General features: G+C 44.7%; 2 protein-coding genes across 2 annotated transcripts in view; both read left to right on the forward strand.

The window, feature by feature from the left end:
- pnpla7b (patatin-like phospholipase domain containing 7b) overlaps nucleotides 1-4,021 on the forward strand; it is a 19,603-nt gene extending 15,582 nt beyond the window's left edge. Inside the window, exons 27-35 of the mRNA XM_080530476.1 lie at nucleotides 63-179; nucleotides 465-534; nucleotides 629-745; nucleotides 1,081-1,229; nucleotides 1,554-1,706; nucleotides 1,826-1,942; nucleotides 2,341-2,425; nucleotides 2,639-2,754; nucleotides 3,079-4,021. Coding sequence (XP_080386602.1) covers nucleotides 63-179; nucleotides 465-534; nucleotides 629-745; nucleotides 1,081-1,229; nucleotides 1,554-1,706; nucleotides 1,826-1,942; nucleotides 2,341-2,425; nucleotides 2,639-2,754; nucleotides 3,079-3,144 — 990 coding nt within the window. The 3' untranslated portion in view covers nucleotides 3,145-4,021. The remainder of the gene's footprint in view (nucleotides 1-62; nucleotides 180-464; nucleotides 535-628; nucleotides 746-1,080; nucleotides 1,230-1,553; nucleotides 1,707-1,825; nucleotides 1,943-2,340; nucleotides 2,426-2,638; nucleotides 2,755-3,078) is intronic.
- A 1,625-nt stretch (nucleotides 4,022-5,646) lies between these two features.
- LOC308157920 (coiled-coil domain-containing protein 183-like) lies at nucleotides 5,647-11,883 on the forward strand (the record flags this gene model as incomplete). The annotated part of the gene is made up of 13 exons (XM_080531515.1): nucleotides 5,647-5,783; nucleotides 6,112-6,236; nucleotides 6,468-6,635; nucleotides 6,849-6,953; nucleotides 7,109-7,231; nucleotides 7,763-7,930; nucleotides 8,040-8,097; nucleotides 8,331-8,434; nucleotides 8,972-9,132; nucleotides 9,804-9,954; nucleotides 10,655-10,786; nucleotides 11,419-11,506; nucleotides 11,753-11,883. The coding sequence occupies exons 1-13, from the start codon at nucleotides 5,693-5,695 to the stop codon at nucleotides 11,881-11,883; spliced, it is 1,605 nt and encodes a 534-aa protein (XP_080387641.1). The 5' UTR covers nucleotides 5,647-5,692.
- Nucleotides 11,884-20,344: the final 8,461 nt, after the last annotated feature.

A 20,344-nucleotide genomic window follows, 5' to 3' on the forward strand; every position in this document is an offset into this window, starting at 1 on the left:
TTAGTTAACCTAATCCATGTCTCCATGTCTCCTAATCCATGTCTCCGTCTTTCCAATACCAGGACATGACCTCCATCTTCAAAAGGCTCCTGGACCTGACCTACCCTGTGACCTCCATGTTCTCTGGGGCTTCCTTCAACTCCAGCGTCAGCTCTATCTTGAAGGGGAAACAGATAGAGGTGAGAGGAGACACCCCCCTAACTGCTCATCTAACTCAAATAAGTATAGAGAAATATATTTTTGTGTGGATTAATAAACAATCACAAGACACGATGAGAGCCAGTGGACATAGAAATGTTTTTGCTGACAAAGCTAAATTGGTCTGTTCTTCTACTATAATATTTGTATTATTATTATTTATTTTTTTATTAATAATAATCATTATGTATTATTTTATCATGTCTTTTTTATCAGTGGTTACAGTAACTTTTTCCTTCTCCTGTTTCCCTCCACCTCCTTCACAGGACCTGTGGATCCCTTACTTCAACATCACCACAGACATCACTGCTTCCTCCATGAGGGTTCACACGGACGGTTTGTCTTCCCTCTCTAGCTCTTGGCTGTCGAGACCTTCTCCCTGTTGAAGTACTTCCAGTGACCCTTACCATGCCTCTCTCTCTCACTGCAGGTTCCCTGTGGAGGTATGTACGGGCCAGTATGTCTCTCTCTGGGTACCTGCCTCCACTCTGTGATCCTAAAGACGGACACTTGCTCATGGACGGTGGCTACATCAACAACCTACCTGGTCAGTAAACCTCTAGCAATACAAACCTCCCTGTGCTCCCGATGCTTTTGTTTTATTCTTAAGACAACTTTGAAATGTTGGACTGAATGTTGTGGTCCTCTTTGGCTCAGTTGGGAGAGCGTGGCGCTATAGCAACTCTTATGTTGTGGGTTCAATTCCCACCGGGATCATATATACTGAAATATGTATGCACTCGTTGCAGTGTAAGTCGCTTTGGATAAAAGCGTCAGCTAAATGGCGTATAAGTTTAAGAGTTTAACCTTTTTTAGTATAATACTGTACACTACACATCAGCTGCTCTTGGTCAGTCATGGCGTCTTTTTCTCTCTCTCTAGCTGACGTAGCTCGCTCCATGGGTGCCAAAGTGGTGATAGCCATCGACGTGGGCAGCCAGGACGAAACCGACCTCACCAATTACGGCGACTCGCTGAACGGCTGGTGGTTACTGTGGAAACGCTTCAACCCCCTGGCAGAGAGAGTCAAGGTGAGAGCTGCTTGTATCTCAGCGTCTCTAAAGGCCAGTTCAGACCAAAAGATCTGAGACGAGGCCGTTTTAGAATGTCCAGCTTCTAGCTGCACCGGTCTGAATTATCTTCATCTCTAAAACCTTTCTTTGGTCTGAACTGCCCAGTTTTAGAACGTCGGTTGCATGTTTTTCTCTGCAACTTTCTAAAACAGTCCCGTCCCGTCGCGTATCTTTGGTCTGAACTGGCAAGGTTCAGTTGGAAGTAGAATAATTTGATCTATACTAGCTCAGTGGTTTGAATTCAATGGTGTTATTTCTGTATTCTGCATTCCTAACCCCTAGGTCCTGAACATGGCAGAGATCCAGACCCGGCTGGCCTATGTGTGCTGTGTCAGGCAGCTGGAGTTGGTGAAAGACTGCGAGTACTGCGAGTACATCCGGCCGCCCATCGATCGCTACGGCACGCTGGAGTTTGGCAAGTTCGACGAGATCGCTGTGGGTGTTCCCTCTGTTTCTCCCCTGTCCCTATGGCTCTCCATCTGTTTAATATAATCAAGGCTAATCCCTCCCTCACCCTCCCTCTCTCTTTGTCTCTCTCTCTCTCTCTCTCTCAGGAGGTGGGATACCAGCACGGGAAGACAGTGTTTGACGTGTGGACCCGCAGTGGAGTTGTGGACAAGATGCTTAAGGACAGACATCAAGAAGAGTTCCATAAGACCAAAAGTGGCAATGTGAGTTATGCCGCTTCCATTGCGTACCTGGTTCTTGTTCCTAGTTCAGTTGCCCCTCCCCCACTACCACCTGGCAACTCAATCAGACCATTGTTTTGTATATTTGTCTTTTACCATCACCTCTGATTCCTTCTCTAGTAGGAACTGGAATAAGAGCTGTTGTTTTTTTCGTTCAGTTGATGTAGAAAAGGATGTATAAAAGTCTAAGAAATGTTTTTTTCTGACTTTTATTCAGACATTTTTTTTGCAGGCTTTTATTCAGAAAAAAAAAATCTGACTTTTATTCTGAAAAAAAAGGTTCAGACAAGCTCTTATAAGAGCTGTTTTTCAATTGAAATTACGAGTAGATGCTCTTTTGGAATGACTGAATGTAATGCAGCTGTGTCTATGTCTTTCAGGTGGTCACATGTCCCAACGCCTCCTTCACTGACCTGGCAGAGATCGTCTCGAGAATTGAACCAGTCAAACCCGCAGTAGTGGACGGTGAGAGGACACACACACACACACACACACACACTACACTACTGTATTGGTATGTACCAGTGTGGCTACGCAGAGCTATATCAGTAGTAGTTCATTACCTCAGGGGAGGCTGGCGGAGATAGAAATCGGAGGACGGGCTCATTGTAACGCACAGAACTGAATGAGGAATAGTGTTGTACACAGGCTTTTCTTGTTTTACTCTCTCCCTCACAGAGGAGTTCTCAGATGACTACCAGACAGACTATGATGAAGAGGCAGTGGAGAGTGCTCTCTCTGAAATGTCCAATCCCGACAGTGAACACACCGAGGGGGAAGAGACTGCTGACTCGGTAAGGACAGAGTATACTGGTCACAAACCTTTAGAGAAGTAATGATGAAGATTACTTCAGGGTATTGAGTCAGGGTATTGTCCAGCGCCAAAAAATGTTCAGCTGCCTGCTGCTATCAAACAACTTTGAACCTGTGGTGTTTGTTGAACTTTCTAGATGTAACCCAGAAAAGAAATACAAAACCGAAAAGTCCATTTGGATCTTGTTGGATCGCCACCCTCCTCGTACAGCTATAATCGATATCACATCTTCCAAAATCGAAAACGATGGTGACAGACTCGTTCTGCTGCGACCTACCCTTTTGTCACTCTCTCTCTTTCTCAGGATGAAGAGACTCAGATAAGAGTCAGACGTCGGACACCGAACCACTCAGACAGTGTCGGCAAATGACATCCATCACATATAGCGGACCAGGTCACCGCCCTGCTGTCACTGATCCCCCAAAGCCAGTCTAGACAGTTCTGAATGCAGTATTTCAAATAATAATAATAATAATAATAAATGATTGTTCTGGAATGCACTACTTCCATGGTGAGCCCTGTAGCTCATTCATTTCTAGGCCTACTGATGGAGAGAGAGAGAGATGGAGAGAGGTTTTATGTTGTTTTAGCATTTATTCAGGATAATGTAGGATGAAGGGAATTTCGCCCCGTTCACAGCAGGGATATCATATCGTCATATCACAGAGCAGCCGGAGGGAAGGTGTTGAATGTAAAACTGTGAATTATGAATTCATGTAAGGGAGCCCAGATAAGCTCAATGCCTTTTTACCATGATAAGCTACATTCACAAAGTCACCCATAGTGAGAGGACCTCTCTAATGGGCCGCAGTTAGTACCGATGTCCTCTATGAAGTTGTTGATAACATCCAAACCTATTTGTCTTTACTCGGTTTTTAATGTTTGGTTGTTTTACAGTATGATCAAGGTCACAACAGTCACACGTTTATAATACAGGTCACCTTAGCAACAGAAGGCATTATTTATCATACTCCTGCAAGCGTATCAATGCAATTTTATACTCATTTTGTAGCCTCCATTGGTGCCTTTCGCAATCATGGTGGTAACAGCACAACTCCTTTATTATTGATTAATAGTAGTGCTGTCCCAAACGACTATTTTTCTAACGATTAATCTAGCGATTATTTTATCGATTATTCGATTAGTCTAACGACTAATTTATCGATAAGTCTAACGATAATTTTTGTGCTGTAAAAAAAAAAAAAAAAAAAACTATTTGTCTCCACCTCACTGCTATGTTTAGCCAACTTGAATGCCAACATGGCCATTTAGAAGTCTGTCCATCACCACAACACATAGCTAGCTAACGTTACTCTCGCTGCTATGTTATGATTAGCTAAATTGATGCTAACGTAGCATGCGAGCTACGAGCTAGATAACATACAGTAGGTGCTCGCACCACAATGACAATAGGCTACCGTAGCTAGTCAGCTACATAGCTAACGTTACTAACACCAGAAGACAAGACATACGAACTGTGGTGAGCTACATTGCTTGTGTAACATTAGCTAGTAGCTATCCATTTTTCACTCATACACTTAATTGTCTCGCCTGGTAAAATAAAGGTAAAAAAAAAAAAAAAACGCCATTTTGTTTATTTGCGACTAACCGACGCATATTACGCTAACCGACGTATTGACGTAGTCGATGACGTCGACGACGTCGAATAATCGTAACAGCCCTAATTAATAGTGATTGATTTTTTGCTAGTTAATATGTATGTATGTTGAAGCCTGACCTCAAGGCAACTAAAGGGAAAATGCAATCTCATTAGATTGGGTGGCAGAAGCAGGTCCATTTCTAGCTGTAATGTTGTTAGAGTATCTAGGTCATCATGAATCTGAGAACACTGTTGTTGTCCCAGTGTTAGAGTGAAATTGATTAGTGCCATATTATCAGGGATTTGTATGTGAAATGCTGCAGATGTTTTGTTGTTTAGGTATCTTCTTTTAGCAGTGTTTTAGAACTTGATATGATACATATAGTATTATACTTAGTCTAGTATACGTAGGTTATTATACGTAGGTTATTATACCCAGGTCATTACGGCATAACTGTGGTAAACAAAGGAGAGTAGGTGGGAGAAGCACCGTCCATAATAGGTGGATAGACCCTGCTACTAATGGTTTTAGAAACAAAGTACTAATGAAACGAAAATATGATTGAACATGACTGACTGGTTGATATTAAACTGGTTTAAATGATTATTGACACAATTAATGTATGGATTGTCATTCGATGTTGTCTCTCTGTTTTTGTTGTAGCTAATTATGCATTCAGTATTAGATGTGTGTGCAATGTGAGATTACAAATAAATTGCACTACTCGAACCAATGATTAAGTAGTCTGTTCTCATTTATGTTGACCATCGTGTAAGGGTTTGAGTCAATAACATTTCACTTGAATATGCATGCCTACACATTATTCCAAGTGCCTGTTAGCTGCGACGTTTGCAGGAAAAGGGCTATACAAATACATGTTATTAATATATTATTATTATTATCGACATCGAAGCTCACCAGTTAGTTTATATGACGTGCTTTATCGTAAATAAAAGTCCTGTTCGTAAATTCTGGAGCGTTCACGTGACTGCCTCTAGTCCAATCAAATTACTTTAATTTAATTTGATTTAAATACTTTAAACTCCAATCAAAACCAGTGTGCGCTCCGGCGAATTTACGCACCGGGCCAAAGTGAGAGCTGATTGGGGTTGTTGGGGTCGACGCGAAGCGGATTCTAAAACAAAACAACGGTTACAAAAGAAAACAAGTTATTCCGAAAATAACAGAAAAAGTTCAGAAATGTAGTTTAGAAATATATATATATAAAACGACCACTGCTGTAAAGGTAATGTGATAAACAAATCTGCGTAATTCGAGTCTTTGCGCCGGAAAATTACTGTCTGATAAACAGGAGACATGAAGAGACACGAAGACATGAAGTCAGCGGACACAGAGCAACCAAGGCCGCTGTCTCTTCAAAAGCAGCGACTCCGTATACAGCAATTAGGTAATGGTTAGTTGTGTCCACACTGATGTAGGCCTAATCAGCACACTTTAGGTTAATGACAACTCTCCAAATTAAAAATATTGAACCAATCTACCCTCTCTGTCTCTCTTTATATTGCTCCCCCCCCCCCCCCTTACAATCAATGTGTGTTAATGTAGACCATATGACATAATAGGCTGAGCCTCATATCTTGATATCATTCTACACATAAAATGTATTGTAAATGTTGCCTATAAAATGTTCCATAAATTGTAAAGATTTTCTTTATCACTGCTCTCAAATCTTCTATAACCTCTACTCTTGCATTCTCTTCAACCTTGGCATTCAGAAAGACAATCCCAGGCTGAGTACAGTGCAGCAATGGAGATCTTAGAGAAGAAAAACCCCCAGAAACCCCCGCGAGGTGGGAAGACACTGGGCAAATCACTGCCTAAGCCAGGACCAACACTGGAGGTACATTTGCTTGGGGTGAAAGGTCAAACTGAGCACCAAGCTAGAGCACAAGCAGTGAAATTGCTATACAGTTACACTTTAGGATAGATCTCAAGTGGTAGTTTGCAGTTGTCCTAGTATACACAAGCCTGTGTGTGTGCGCCCACTTGTGGGTGTGTGCGGGTGTGTGTGTGTGTGTGTGTGTGTGTGTGTACATGTGCATGTGTGTGTGTGTGTGTGTACTGTATGTAGAGCATTGTGGAGCGGGAACGGTGTAGACTGTGTACTCTGGTGGAGCAGCACAACGGGCTGCAGTTTGAAGTGCGGGCCAAAGAGTCCCAGATGCTGGAGTTGGAGCAGGCCATGAAGACCCTGGAGCTGGACTCTATACCTGACGGTGACGAGCACCACTATGACCAGGTGACCTAGCTTACAGATCTTTACCACCAAAGCTCACTGTTCACTTCATCTATTCCAAGCAAGAACTGAGAGGAAAGCAAGGGTCACACAATGTCAACTTTCAGTGCCATGGACAGGAGCATTCACGTTGCTTTCACCACCTAACCGCGGGAAGCGTCATTTGAAATGTCCAAATGTGGTTGATTTCACGTGTGTGTGGTTGCTCCTTGGCAGCGGGTGCGACAGCTGGAGAACAGTCTAGAGAAGATGAGCATCAAGATTGCGGAGGCAGAGAAAATCCAGAAGATCTATCTGCAAGTCCGTGAGCACCTGTCCCAGGTCTGTCACACGTGAACAGAGATATTCATGCAAACGTGAACATCATACACACACACACACACACATGACCTTTGTGATCACCGATGTTACACCGTAAAAGATTGTGTGAAAAGATTGTTGTGACCTGAGTTGTTGTGGTTTGTTTGGTGTGTCAGGAGGTGCGTGAGATGGCACAGAGTCTGTACCAGTTACAGAACTCTGTGCACGGTGGGCAGACAGAGCTGGAGAAGGTCTCCCAAATGTCCCAGACTGCAGTCACTGCTGTTGACGGCACAAAGGTATGACCTCAACCATTTACATGACATTTACATTTTGGGCATTTAGCAGACTCCTTTATCCAAAGCGACTTCCAACAAATACATTTGTCTAAGTAAGTGAATCATCTATCCATCAGTCATCGCAAGAAAAGTAATCTCTGCTCGGACCAGGGGCCATTGGCAATCCTAATGCAGTAATCCTAATACAGTAGATAAACTGAACAGGGTGATTGGGTTCAGGAGGGACAGTTAAGGGGTATCCATAGGGAACTTAATTCAGGTCTTAATTGTCTTCTGTAGGTTCCTCTTTTTGAGTCTATCTGGGTCTGAAAATACAGTGTGCTATAACAAACACATTGGGAAAAGACAAATGCAAATGTGCGGTGCAAAGGATTGAAAGGAAACAATGGCAAGCATGCTGTTGAGATGCACCTGTTTTTGAATGATCAACAGTGAAAGAAAATGCATCTATACAGTACAACATACAGTACTACACTGATACTTCAGAAGGCTAATCATATATCACGTTATTTATTTATTTTTCTCCACTAGGCACAGCTGGTTCAGATGGAGAGGCAGCTGATGGTGGAGCGCAGGGAGATGGAGAACGATTTGAGCGAGAAGAGGGCAGGGAAAGTGAAGGAGGTGGAGGGAAGGCTGGAGCGAGAGAGAGAGGGAGAGCGACGCGGTAGCAGCGGGCCTCAGAAGCTGAAAGAACAGGTGAGATAGAGAGGAACGACAGTTGGGAATCAGAAGGAGCAGGAGATTGAAAGGGAAAGAACATTTTAATAAATCAAGGCCTGGTGTAGTGATGGTTGTTGTCTTATAGGGTCAGAAGTCTCCCAGAGAGGGGCTCACTGAAGGGACTGATTCAGCTCCTGTCAGAGGTATTACATCACATGGTCTGTTGACGTCATCGCAATAGTCACGTAATGCTTTTGTGTTATATAATGTATTTGTACACACTCAAATGATCAATCATCGATCAGACAATTCAGGCTACACTTGCATATCGGGCTGCATCAAGTGGTGTTACTATCAATCTAAATTAGCGAAAGCAAACAGGCATTTTGTGCTGCGGAGACAAACCGTGAAAGGATGTGTGTTCTGTTTCCTCCAGCAGCCCAGCAGTCTACCCCCAACCCCAGCACTCCCCAGTCCGTTGGCAAACTGGTGGGAGATATTGATGCCCTGAGAGAAGCTCTCAGCTGCACTGATCTGCAGGTATTGAATGGTCTAATTGGAATCTGGGCTATTTTAAACCTCTGCAATATCTAACCAACACTGTGCCCCTCCCTGGATATTGCTCCCAGGTTTTTAATACACAGTAAATAACCACCGTTGCAAACAGCCGTGGTTATTTCCTTCGCCGTGTTTGTTTCATTTTGTTGAGGGATGGTAAAGCACGCTATCCAACTCCACGGGGGACTGTGGTTTCGATTACTGTATGTTGAACACTTTAGAAAACCTGTGTGGGCTGTAAAAAAAACAAAACCCATTGAAGAATTTAATGACCATGTCATGACACAATATAACCACACTGATGCTGCTTGTTAGCACCATGCTCTACCAGAAAATATGCAATTTAGCTGACGCTTTTATCCACAGTGACTTACGTTGCAGTGAGTGCATACATTTATAGTCCCAGCGGGAATCGAACCCACAACCTAGGCATTGTTAGCGCCATGCTGTACCAACTGAGCCACAGAGGACCACTGTTCGGGTGTCGGTCTGAGGATGTGTCCGCTTTCTGTCCTGTAGGAACTAGAGGATAAACTGGAGGGCCAGAGGGCCACCAGGGAGCAGCTTCAGACCCAGATGATCCAGTGTGAGGAGCTGGTCAAGCAGAGGACTGACACTGTGGCCTTCCTGGAGCTTCAGTACGCCAGCCTCAAATTCAGCACCGGGCCCGGATCTGAGAGGTACAGTAGGGCAAGGCAGTGCGACACAACACTAGAAGGAATGGAACCAGTATCACCTGAACAGCAGTGTTGACACAACTTCAAATAGAGTTGTTGTTTTTTTGTCATTAGATTGTTTTACAGTAGATCTCTCTGAACACATGCAAACGCATGGAGCAATTTACTAAATGCCATTTCACGATGGCTTAATGAAAATCGCCTTGACGACTTTGTGTGGGTTATTGAACATGAGCTTTATTGCTGTGACAGAGCCAGGCTCTTTTTAAACTCCCCTGTTTACTCAAGCGCAGCCAGTGATTGATGTGTCGGCTGATTCTTATTGAGATGTTTCTCCCTCCTCTCTCTCTCACCTCAAGCCCTTTTCAGAGTGAACTATCGCTTGGTGACATATTCAATCTCAAACCTTGTTCTCCTCGTTTTATCTTAATCTTGTGAGACATCTGGGACAGGGAGTTTTTTTTTTACCGTTTTAAAGTTCACGATGAAGACGAATGTAGTAGGAAAATGACTGGCCATGACAGGGCAGCTCCAAATGGGGCCGTTAAAAGAGTCATTGTACATTGCTCAGTGAGATGGTTTACCGCCATTTTTAGAGGTCTGCTTTATTGCCTGTTTGGCGGAGACGGAGAGGAGAAGAGGTCTTTGAACGGTCTCTATTTGTTTGCCTCAAGGTTCGAGCAGCTGACGGAGGAAATTAAGGCGGAACAGGAGCGCTGCGGCCAATGGGAGGCCAAGCTGTGCAAGGCCCAGGCAGTGCTGCATGGGGTGGAGCAGGGAGTCGACAACCTGTATTACAGAATGATCTGTGTGCCTCTGCACAAGGTACTAGAAGCCTGTTCCCTCTCCTCATCATACAAAACAACAAACCTCTCATATACTACTGTATATTTGTATATACACCGGTGAGCCAAAACATTATGACCACTGTCAGTTGAAGTGAATAACATTGATTATCTTGTTACAATGGCACCTGTCAAGGGGTGGGATATATTAGGCTGCAAGTGAACAGTACGTTCTTGAAGCTGATGTGCTGGATGCAGGAGAAATGGGTAGGAGTAAAGACCTGAGTGACTTTGACAAGGGCCAAATTGTTATGGCAAGACGACTGGGTCAGAGCATCGTTGGAACGGCAAGGCTTGTGGGAATGGTTTGAGGACCATGACGAAGTGTTCACGGTGTTGCCCTGGCCTCCAAATTCTCCAGATCTCAACCTGATTGAGCGTCTGTGGGATGTGCTGGACCGACAAGTCCGATCCACTGCGACTCCACCTCGCAACTTATAGGATTTGAAGGATCTGCTGCTAATGTTTTGGTGCCAGATACCACAGGACACCTTAAGGGGTCTTCATACCTCGGTGGGTCAGTGCTGTTTTTTGGCAGCACACAGTGGACCAGCAGCCTATTAGCATATTAGGCAGGTGGTCGTAATGTTTCGGCTCATCAGTGTACTGTAGAGGGCTCTGGTTGTACTAACGACTACTTAACCTAAGTTCTTGATCAGAGTGTGTGGGTTTTATTTCAGGAGTCTCCCAGACAGAGGAGCCTGGACACCAGAGAGAAGCTGAGGGACATCGATGCCCGTCTGGCCGCGCTGCAAGGCACAGCCTCAGAGAAGGGGTCGATAGAGGACAGCTGCAGCCTCGACCAGGAGAAGGTGACACACCTGTTTATCTGGGCTCTCTCGGTCTAGGTAGCTCTCATTGACAGGCTACAGTACCTCTGGCTGATCTCAGCGCCTCTGAAGAAGTTTCAAGTCTCACCCCACCCCCCCCCCCCCCCTGCTACTATGTCCCGTGTTAAACTGTTTCCTCTCTGTTCCTCCATTCTATGACGAGAGCAAGATGCCTATGTTCGGCAGCTTAGTCGCCTTGGCTCTCCCTTCTGTTTGTCACTGTCTAATCATTGATGTTTTAAATTTGCCCTGTTATGTTGTCTAATCATTGATGTTTCAAATTATATGTAAAGCACCCTGTGCATTCGTGCTGAGAAGGGTGCTATATAAATAAAGTTTGACTTACTTACTTACTGAACACGGGAGTCTCACATCTCTCGTTTGGTCTCGTATCCTCTCTGCCCAACCCCTCTCTCTCTCTCTCTCTCTCTCTCTCTCTCTCTCTCTCTCTCTCTCTCTCTCTCTCTCTCTCTCTCTCTCTCTCTCTCTCTCTCTCTGTCTCTCTCTGTCTCTCTCTCTCTCTGTCTCTCTCTGTCTCTCTCTCTCTCTCTCTCTCTCTCTCTCTCTCTCTCTCTCTCTCTCTCTCTCTCTCTCTCTCTCTCTCTCTCCCTCAGATGTGGAGCTTCCTGGAGCAGAGCACCATGATGGAGCCCAGGAACTCCAAGAGGGCCAACAGCCCTGTTCACAACAGCTCGTCTGAAGGTGAGGCCTCCCTCGCTCCCATAGGCGCCTTCCTCACCGTTCTTCTTCTTCTTGTGTATATGGTTCTGTCATGCTTCTCAAGTTTGGTGTGTCTGGCATAAAAGAACAGCCTGTCCACTAGGAGGCATGCCCTTCGAATTTGGATGCTTTCCCTAAGCCCATTTGGCTGTAGTACCTGCCTGTTGATCGATACTCCTTCTCTCCTCCCTGCTCTTCCCCTCTCCTGTCCCCTCTCTCCTCCCCCAGACACATTCCAGTACCGCAGTCAGGAGGAGGACTGCTCCCTGTCCCGCGAGGAGATTAAGCGGCGCAGCATCCAGCTGATGGAGGCCCACCTGCCAAAGAAGAAAGCCCAGAGGAGCGTTAAGAAGCGATAGGTTGAAGCCAAGCAGGAGAGAGGCGAGGCCTGGAAGCTAGTAGACATGGCAGCTGCTCTCTCCACAGCCCCAAAGAGAATATGACTCAAGAAATAAACAAGCTAATAGTATCATTTTCCATCTTGTCAGGGGTTGATAGACTTCATAAATGATGAAGATGAGATTGAGGTACCCGGTAATGTTCTTTTGATCTTTTTATGCAGCCCAATCTCTTTTCCGTTTTGGGCTGGCCAAGCCAATAGGCTCTGAAAGCCATAAACAGTACACATATTTATTACGTGAAGGTGAGTCAACCAACATGCCTTTACATGCAACACATCATCTAGGACGCTCGCAAACCACATCATTGGGCTGTTGTGGGACACTGCACCTCTCTCGTTAACCATCGGGTGGAGGCATTGTGCAGAACATTCTGAAGTGTCGCATGGGGAAGAAAGAGAGGAGGACGTGGATAGGAACACGCAGTGGAGTACGAAAGGCAGAGGAAGAGATGGTTTTACCTCTTACGATAATGAAGTAAACTCGCAGGGGAGGTCAACGATGAATGAGGGAGGGGATGAGGCCCTCCATCCTGCCTCATGGCTGAGTTCGACATTCATAATTCTATAAATGCACCCAACATTTCCCCATAGGAACGATCACACACTGACCCTTGATCGAGCCGTCGGACTACTTAGGGGAAATTGGGTCAGAGAAGACGGAGAGAAGTAGAGTGACAAAATATTGATAGAGAGTGATCAATACTGTATACTGTTATACAATATTGTAACTGAAAGTTAAACTGGGGCATGCGGAAATCAATGAGAAACAGGTGATGCAGGGAGCTGGGCTGAGAACCAACCCCATCTTCCTGTTCAGGGATCAGATAGAAGGATGTCTGCCTGGGACAAACACCGCAGATCAGCAGATAAAGAATAAAGCTCCGGGCCTCCCTCATGGAAAGAAGAAAACCAAGATTACCAGAGCGACAGAAAATCGGCAAAACCCTCCCCCACTGGGACAGTATTGATTTAATCTGTTTTAGTGGCTTACCTCCGCTCCATCCTGAAATCATACTTTATCTGATGTGTCTGTCTCCCTCCCTCCCTTCCCCACCCTACCCCCCCCACCATCCTCATTGTATTTCTCCTCCTCCTTCAGGTCCCCGCATCCCCATGTCATCCATTTTTAAGAGGAAAACAAAGCAGGTCACTAAGGTAAGTGGGTCACAGCACAGCTCCAGTCTGGAACCCCCTCCAGCTACGGCACGCGGCAAACATATGTGCAGCACGGGCAATTGGCCCCCTGAGTAATTAAGATATGTGAAGACTCGTGGCACGGACTTACCCAACCCAAATCAATGACGCAAAGTGTGTGCAGAGAAAACAAGACCCTATTGATTCTCCCGCCACGTGGGGATATGGCTTTAATTCAGTTGTCACTTGAACACATTGAGGGATTGCTTTCTTAATGTCTTCAAACGTCTCTCTTGCAAAAGCTTATTCTTTACAGAGTACACGATTCTCTGACAATGACATGTAACATGTTTTTTCACCAGGATTGCTGTGAGACGAGTGTACATACACTGGTGTTATTGTGAAGGATAAAGCCGGGTGAGATAGAGTGAGTGAGTAATAATAATGAACAATATTTTTTGTTCTGTAGTGCTTTTTAAAACACTTTGTTACAAAGTGCTACTAAATAAGAGAAGAGATCATCGAAATAAACATCAGCATTAATGAAATTACAAGCAGAAACAAACCAATAAATATCATTGAGAATCAGGCAAGTCATTGAAATGAAATAAAACAAATTAAAACAGACTAACCAAATGAACTGCAATGAACAGACAACATGACACAATAATGCTTAAGCACCTAAATTACACGAACGAACGACAATTAAATGCATGTTTAAGAAGACTTTTAATGAGCGGATAGGAAAGATTGTTTAAAGGCCTCATTTTAAAGCTGCTTGTGGTCTTTTTGTATTTTAAACTCCCCCCCCCTCCCCCTGTCTTTACTCCCTCCGTGATCACGTCAGGATAATGACCTTGACATGTTGCAAAGGGACAGATCTTTCCATTGATTGATGTGACGAACGTTGATCCTTCTGCCCCTTCAAAGCGTCTGTCGTAAAGAAGAACAGTGACATGGGTAATGGGATGTGTCACTGACTCAGTTTGCAACAGCAGCAGCATCACTGCAGATTCACCAAACCACACGTGGCCAGACGTTCTCACTTTGACACCTCTCTAAAGCCAGTCATCCTGTGAACAGGGAACTGGCCATGAAGTTTTGAGTGACGTGCCCGGTCTGAATCATACAGACAAATCGCATTTCTTAAGAGTTGTCTTTCCTGAGTGTGTGTGTCGATCTGCTCAAGTGGGGCCCTCAGGGGCCTCAGGTCGTCTGTGTGTGCTGGAGGACACACAGGAGGACTAGGCGTGTGTGTATGGGTAATGACGTGCACCTGGAGCGGGGCCCCTGATGCGTCCCCAGACGAACAGAGCAGGGGACAGTCATTAAGCCCTGGTGACGAGGATGACACAGTGACAGGCAGGGACGAGAGGCATCCGAGCGTGCCACCTAAACGGTGACCCGCAGCTGTGCCATCAGAGAAAATGAGGAGGGAAATTAAGTTGTTTTTTTACGGATGCCTGTGCTTCCTGGAAAATGTTCTCGCTCACTCTTAAACTGAGTTTGTGCGTGAGTTCACTCACTACACTGACGCACTAGACTAGACTACACACAGCTCTGACATAACGCATGGTCTGTTTGATTAAGTTAGAGGGAGTGAATCTGATCGCTACCAGTGCGGACTCCTTCAGAGGGTAAGCGGCCCTCGTCAATGTCACACCCTCCACTTCCACCTAGCCTGTGCCTGGCTCTCTCTCCCCTATCTGTCTGTCTGTCTGTCTGTCTTCACCTGCTCTGTCTACACACCTGTGGTTCGTCATCCCATCACCATGCAGTATTAAAACCATCCACTCATCGCCAGATCATTTGTTGTTCGACAAGATTTGCTCTCGACTGTAACATGTATTACTCAGAGCATTACTGTACCTTGTATTTTACTAAACAACCCAGCTCCTGTGATATGTGTCCTGCGCTTGGGTTCTCTAGCTCTGACCTTAACAATCAATGAGTTCTCCAAGCATTTGGTGTCAAATAATACTTGATATTGTATTCAAGATGAAGTCAGAGGACTGGTTGTAACAAAATCACTAGACAGTAGTTTACCAATGGTTTAGATTGAGTTAAAAGTCACTACTGTTTATGGACAAATCATAAATCATGCTATTATTGTTATGCTAATAAACTATGGTCAAATGAAGACGAATTACATATTTGAAAAGGAGGGCGATTAACAATCGAGTGCAAAGACAGCAAAACCAGGTAAACGTACAGTACAGAATTAACCAGGTGAACGTACAGTACAGAACTGCACATTCTATTTAGATTTCTGGTTTCGCAGCAAATGACAGTGTAGTTGTGTTCCATAGAGACGGTGACAGAGGGAATGTGTGATAATTGAGGAGATTATCATGTAATGGGCCAGACACTTCTGAGGCTAGCAGGGAGAGTTCAGCTATTTGCATGATTGACAGGTGGAGTATTAACCAATATGCAGAGGATGTTGATCAAGCTCTGCATAAAGCAAACCAAACTATGTTTTGTCATCTCCCCAAGGCCGGTGGTAGCTATAGTCTTGCCCACCCAGTTAAAAGTTCCGATTTTTTTTCCCCCAGAATTGTTGATAGTCCGAGTGCATTGGGCCACCGGCCTTGCTACCGCTTGCACCCCCAAATGTAAAGATTTGGAGATATTGCCAATCAAAAGAGGAAAAACCATCATTTGAGAGAGTATTTATATTTTAGGAATCACATGTCTGGATAATTATGGATAATTCATGTTTGAAGATAATTAGCGTAAGTTGGCATGGTTGGATTCTGTTTGAAGTTTTTTTGTGACCCAATTTGACTTAACTGTTAGACACGGACAACAACGAACAACAACTTGGATTGTAAAGGGAATCAGCTTACAATTTTTATTTTTTGACATGAATGCACTTTTATGTTTACAAGCTGCTTGTACTGATTGTGGGTGACATACACGGAGGAGATGGCAGGAGCGACACTCAAGCAGCTTTTCTGTAGAACTACGGGTACTAAACATGCCTCTGATGAGATGAGGGGATTTTAGGACAGTGACCTCTTTAAGTCGCCATTTGTAAAGTTTTGCTTTAATGGAGTTCAAGAACAACATCAAAGTAAAGTCTGTGTGATTGGACTTGACTTGGGAATGGCAGAGCTGCACACACCCTTGCTAATTCTATTTCCAAGCTGCATTTTCCGTAGAGATATATTACTAGTGGTTCATCCTTGAATCAAAGGCTTTACAAATCTAAAACTGAATGCAAATCTAGAACACGGGGTAGTAGTGGCCTAGTGGAAAGTTGGACTGGTGATCAGAAGGTCATGAGTTCAAATCCCACCTGGGAACACCACCACTAGTGTGCCCTTGAGTTAGGCACTTAGCCATAAATTACTCCAGGGAGACTGTCACTGTAATCTCTAATTGTAAGTCGCTTTGTATACAACTGTCTGCTAAATTGTAATAATGCCTTACACAGTGCTACCTGAATATTAATATTCATTGAGAGGCGAGCATTTCAATAAAGAGAGTTGCTATGACCGACAGGGTTGACCTTAAGTCGCTGTAGCAAGGAGATGATGCAGGATGCTATAATTAGAACTTGACTTGGCCTCCCGTTGTCTGTGTTCTGGTGCTGGCAGTGAGGGAGAGGGTTTGATTGGTCAAGAACTATAATGAAGGTACCTCAGGTGAGAAATAGCACCTCGTCCTGGGCTGGCAGCTATTTTAGTCTGGCTGCTGTTTGCTGAGTGGGAGGGCATCTATGGTAATATGTGTCTTGTGCGTCAGATAGCAGTGAAGCATCTAAAAACAGCTCTCTGAACGCGTGAAGACCCACATGACCACAGACGCCTGGCTTCACACCCATAGCTGTGATGTGAACAGTGTGTGCATACCGTATAACAATCCAGTTCAGTAGGATGGAACTTTAAAAATATATACAGTATATTATTATCATTTTGTTTCCATTATGGTGGAACTGGAATGACAGGTGGTTAAGGTGGTTAAAATTCGCCTCACCCTACATTTTTGTGTGCTTCATTCAGAGAATGGCTTTGGGAGTAGAGTGGGATAGAATAGGTTTTCAAATAGCACCATGCTGAAGTGATTAATGGTTTGGAAATGTTATTTGGATGGATTTTAGCGTAGAGTGGGGGGGTCTGCACAGTGTACGATGGAACTCCTCCCAAGATACTTGCTGCTTAATGATGGGGATGCAATAGACCCACTGGGCCATATGCTCAACACACGAGTGCACACTCATCCTCGTATTGATTCACATGGCACATAATGTAGACATCAACCCTAGGAGCCTCTTCCTTCTCACTGCACCCTCGCATTTTATGTCTCCATCTTCTTTTTCTCCATGGAATTTGTACACTTTATCTGGCTACTTTTTGAAAGAGCATTGTCTTGGTGTTTTCGAGGGAGTACACAGTTCAAAATGTCAGACTGTCTCTTCGTTCTCCGTCTCCCCCTCCTTCTTTCTCACCTTCTCCCCCACGTCACGCTAATCTTCACCGTCTCCTCCGGGTTCGTTCCTCATCACTGACATTTTCTGTCTCTCTCGCCCACCTACGTACCCTCCACGTCTCTCTCTCTCTCTGCATTTCTCTGTCAATCTCCAGATTTGTGTTTTGTGAAGAAAAAGCAAGTAATTCCAACCCCCTCCTCATGCTATATTTAAACATAGAGGATTAGTGTTATCAAAACCAGCTGTGGTTCACTAGTTCAGATTGGAATACGGTTTATATACAGAAGGAAATAGGTAGTTTTTTTCCCCTCACCTCATCCTGTCTTGGGTATATAGAACAGTGTTAACCCTCAAGCTACCAACAAGGGTCTGGCCTTACCCTAGATAGTACTTTGAGAACATTCTACTGTATACAGCTCTAGAGAAAATTAAGAGACCACTCCAAATACTTCTTAAATCAGCATCTCTACATGTATGGCAGCCGTCCCATTCCAGTGTCTGTTGAACAGGCACAACTCATTCTACTTAGTGAGGTACTGATTAGTAAGTAAGTAAGTAAAGCTTTATTTGTATAGCGCCTTTCGTACATGAAATGCAACTCAAAGCGCTTTAGGTCATTATGTCATTTAGGTCATCACCTGAACTGAATCTTATTTAACATGGAGAAGGATAAAAACCACTGCTGTGGTCATCACTATCCTCTTGCAACAGGACCAGCTGGGTGGCAAAAACTGTGCCAGTAGTACCTCAAAAATAATTGGAATAAAAAAAGAACTATTGACCATGCCAAAAGAGTTGAAAAGAAAAGTGCTTTACTGGCCGAGGGACACGGTGAGCGTCAGGTTGCTTCCATCCTTCCAAATTCCAAAGACGGCGGTTCATAAGAACAAGGTCAAGCAGCAGACATTGGGGACAACAAAGCTACAGACCGGCAGAGGGCGAAAACGACTCCACTGACCGGGATGAACGCCAACTACTTCAAATGTCGCTCAACAACCGTAGGATGGCATCAAGTTCGAAACAGGCTCCTTGGGGCAGGGCTGATGTCGTGCAAAGCCAGAAAAAAGCCCTTCATCAAGGAGACGTTGTGAATGACGCATGACTCAAGCCATGTACAAGGTTGTCCTGGAAGAAATATTGCTTCCTTCTGCTCTGACGATGTTCCCCAATTAGTTTTTCCCAGCAGGACAATGCTCCATGCCACACAGCCAGGTCAATCAAGCTGTGGCATTCAAGAAATAATTGACAGGCCCAAAGTGTGCCAAGAAAACATTCCCCACATCATTACACCACCTCCGCCAGCTTGGACTGTTGACACAAGGGTCCACGGATGTCCACAGGTGTTCCTAATAAAGTGTTCAGTGAGTATATTGGTAGCTATTAATGACATTGCTCACTAGAAATACTCTATTGCTTGTGTACAATAACATGAGACTGACTATTTCTCACTTCATGACTCCCGTGACTTGCCAAGAAAAGGGAATGATAATGCTGATCATTGTGTGTCAATTTGTATACACCTGAAGGACTGCTATTTGCTGTTTACCTCAGTCAGGCAATTGTGCAATACAGTCGTGGAGGCACAAGGTTAAACCTTGAAAGGGGCAATGCTCCATAATAATGCCCTCTGGTTGGGTGTTTGTGTGTGTGTGTGTGTGTCTTAACATGGAAGGATTACAGAGGAAGCCTTTTCGAGAACACTGTCTTATTAGTGGCCTTGGCTTCAAATGTCAGCTGGTAATACTGATATTTGGCAGCCTTGGACATGTACATTACCTGACAGTACATGGCCTGCCAAAGGAAAAAGCCAAGTAGCTTGTAAGATATGGTTCTGTGTCAGCTGTTGTGGGAAGCTGATCTTTGTGGAGAAGACAATGTTACATGTGTCCATGACAATTTGTTATATTTTGGGTTCTTTGATGTAATGCTTTACTGTGAACCCAAATCAAGTATTCAAATGTGTTTGTGTGTGTGTGTGTGTGTGTGTGTGTGTGTGTGAAAAAGAGTGAGAGTGAGTGCTTACGTGCCTGTGTGCGTGAGAGTGTGCCATTTTGTAGATGCAGAGAGTGTTTGTCTGCCTGACAGCCTCTGCATCATGTCTGTCTAATGACCATCTCTGACTGTGCCCGTGGCCCCGTTCTGTCCACCTAACACTCATGGACACAGAGACGTGGCCTTTCTGGGCTAAGACGTCCCCAGCCAGCTCCAATCTGATCAGGCTGGCCGTCGCTGTGTCCCATGTCCCTCCTCTCTGTCTGACTTGGGAGATTTAGGTCAGGATGATGCAACTCATATTCAATGGAGACAGCCAAAGGGATTTAACATTCACTCATTCACTAATGGCCTCCCTGCCTGATTGACTTGTCAATCAATCAATGGGCTAGAATGGGAAAAAAAACAAGATAGAGCCTGCTGACATTTACAGGGTATGGGATTATTTATGCATGGTTTCAGAGACAAGGCTAAGCCACTTTGTTCATATTGACTGTATGAAGCCAGAGAGGCTATAGCCAGTACTATTTTCATATTCAGATGTCTAGTTCAGCCGTTGTCGGTAACAACGGAACTCGTATGAAAAGGATTTAGGGGGGGGAACTTAGGGTTTGAAGAGGAGCTAAGGAGCGAGGCGGATTGGGGAGAGACGGCTGAGTGTTGACGGACGCTGATGGTGGCTCGAGTGAATCGACGGCGCGCCAGAAGGCTGATCCAATTAAACATCCCACCAATCCAATTACCTGCCCACACATGATCTGCAGCCTACTCACTGACCCTCCCAACGTTGCCAAACACCACCTGATGATTCCCCCCCCCTCCGCCCTCGTTACCTCCGTCTCCCCTGAGTCTCTGCTCC

The sequence above is a fragment of the Nansenia antarctica genome, assembly GCF_963989245.1.
Source record: "Nansenia antarctica genome assembly, chromosome: 5".
In the NCBI taxonomy this organism is placed as follows: Eukaryota; Metazoa; Chordata; class Actinopteri; order Argentiniformes; family Microstomatidae; genus Nansenia; species Nansenia antarctica.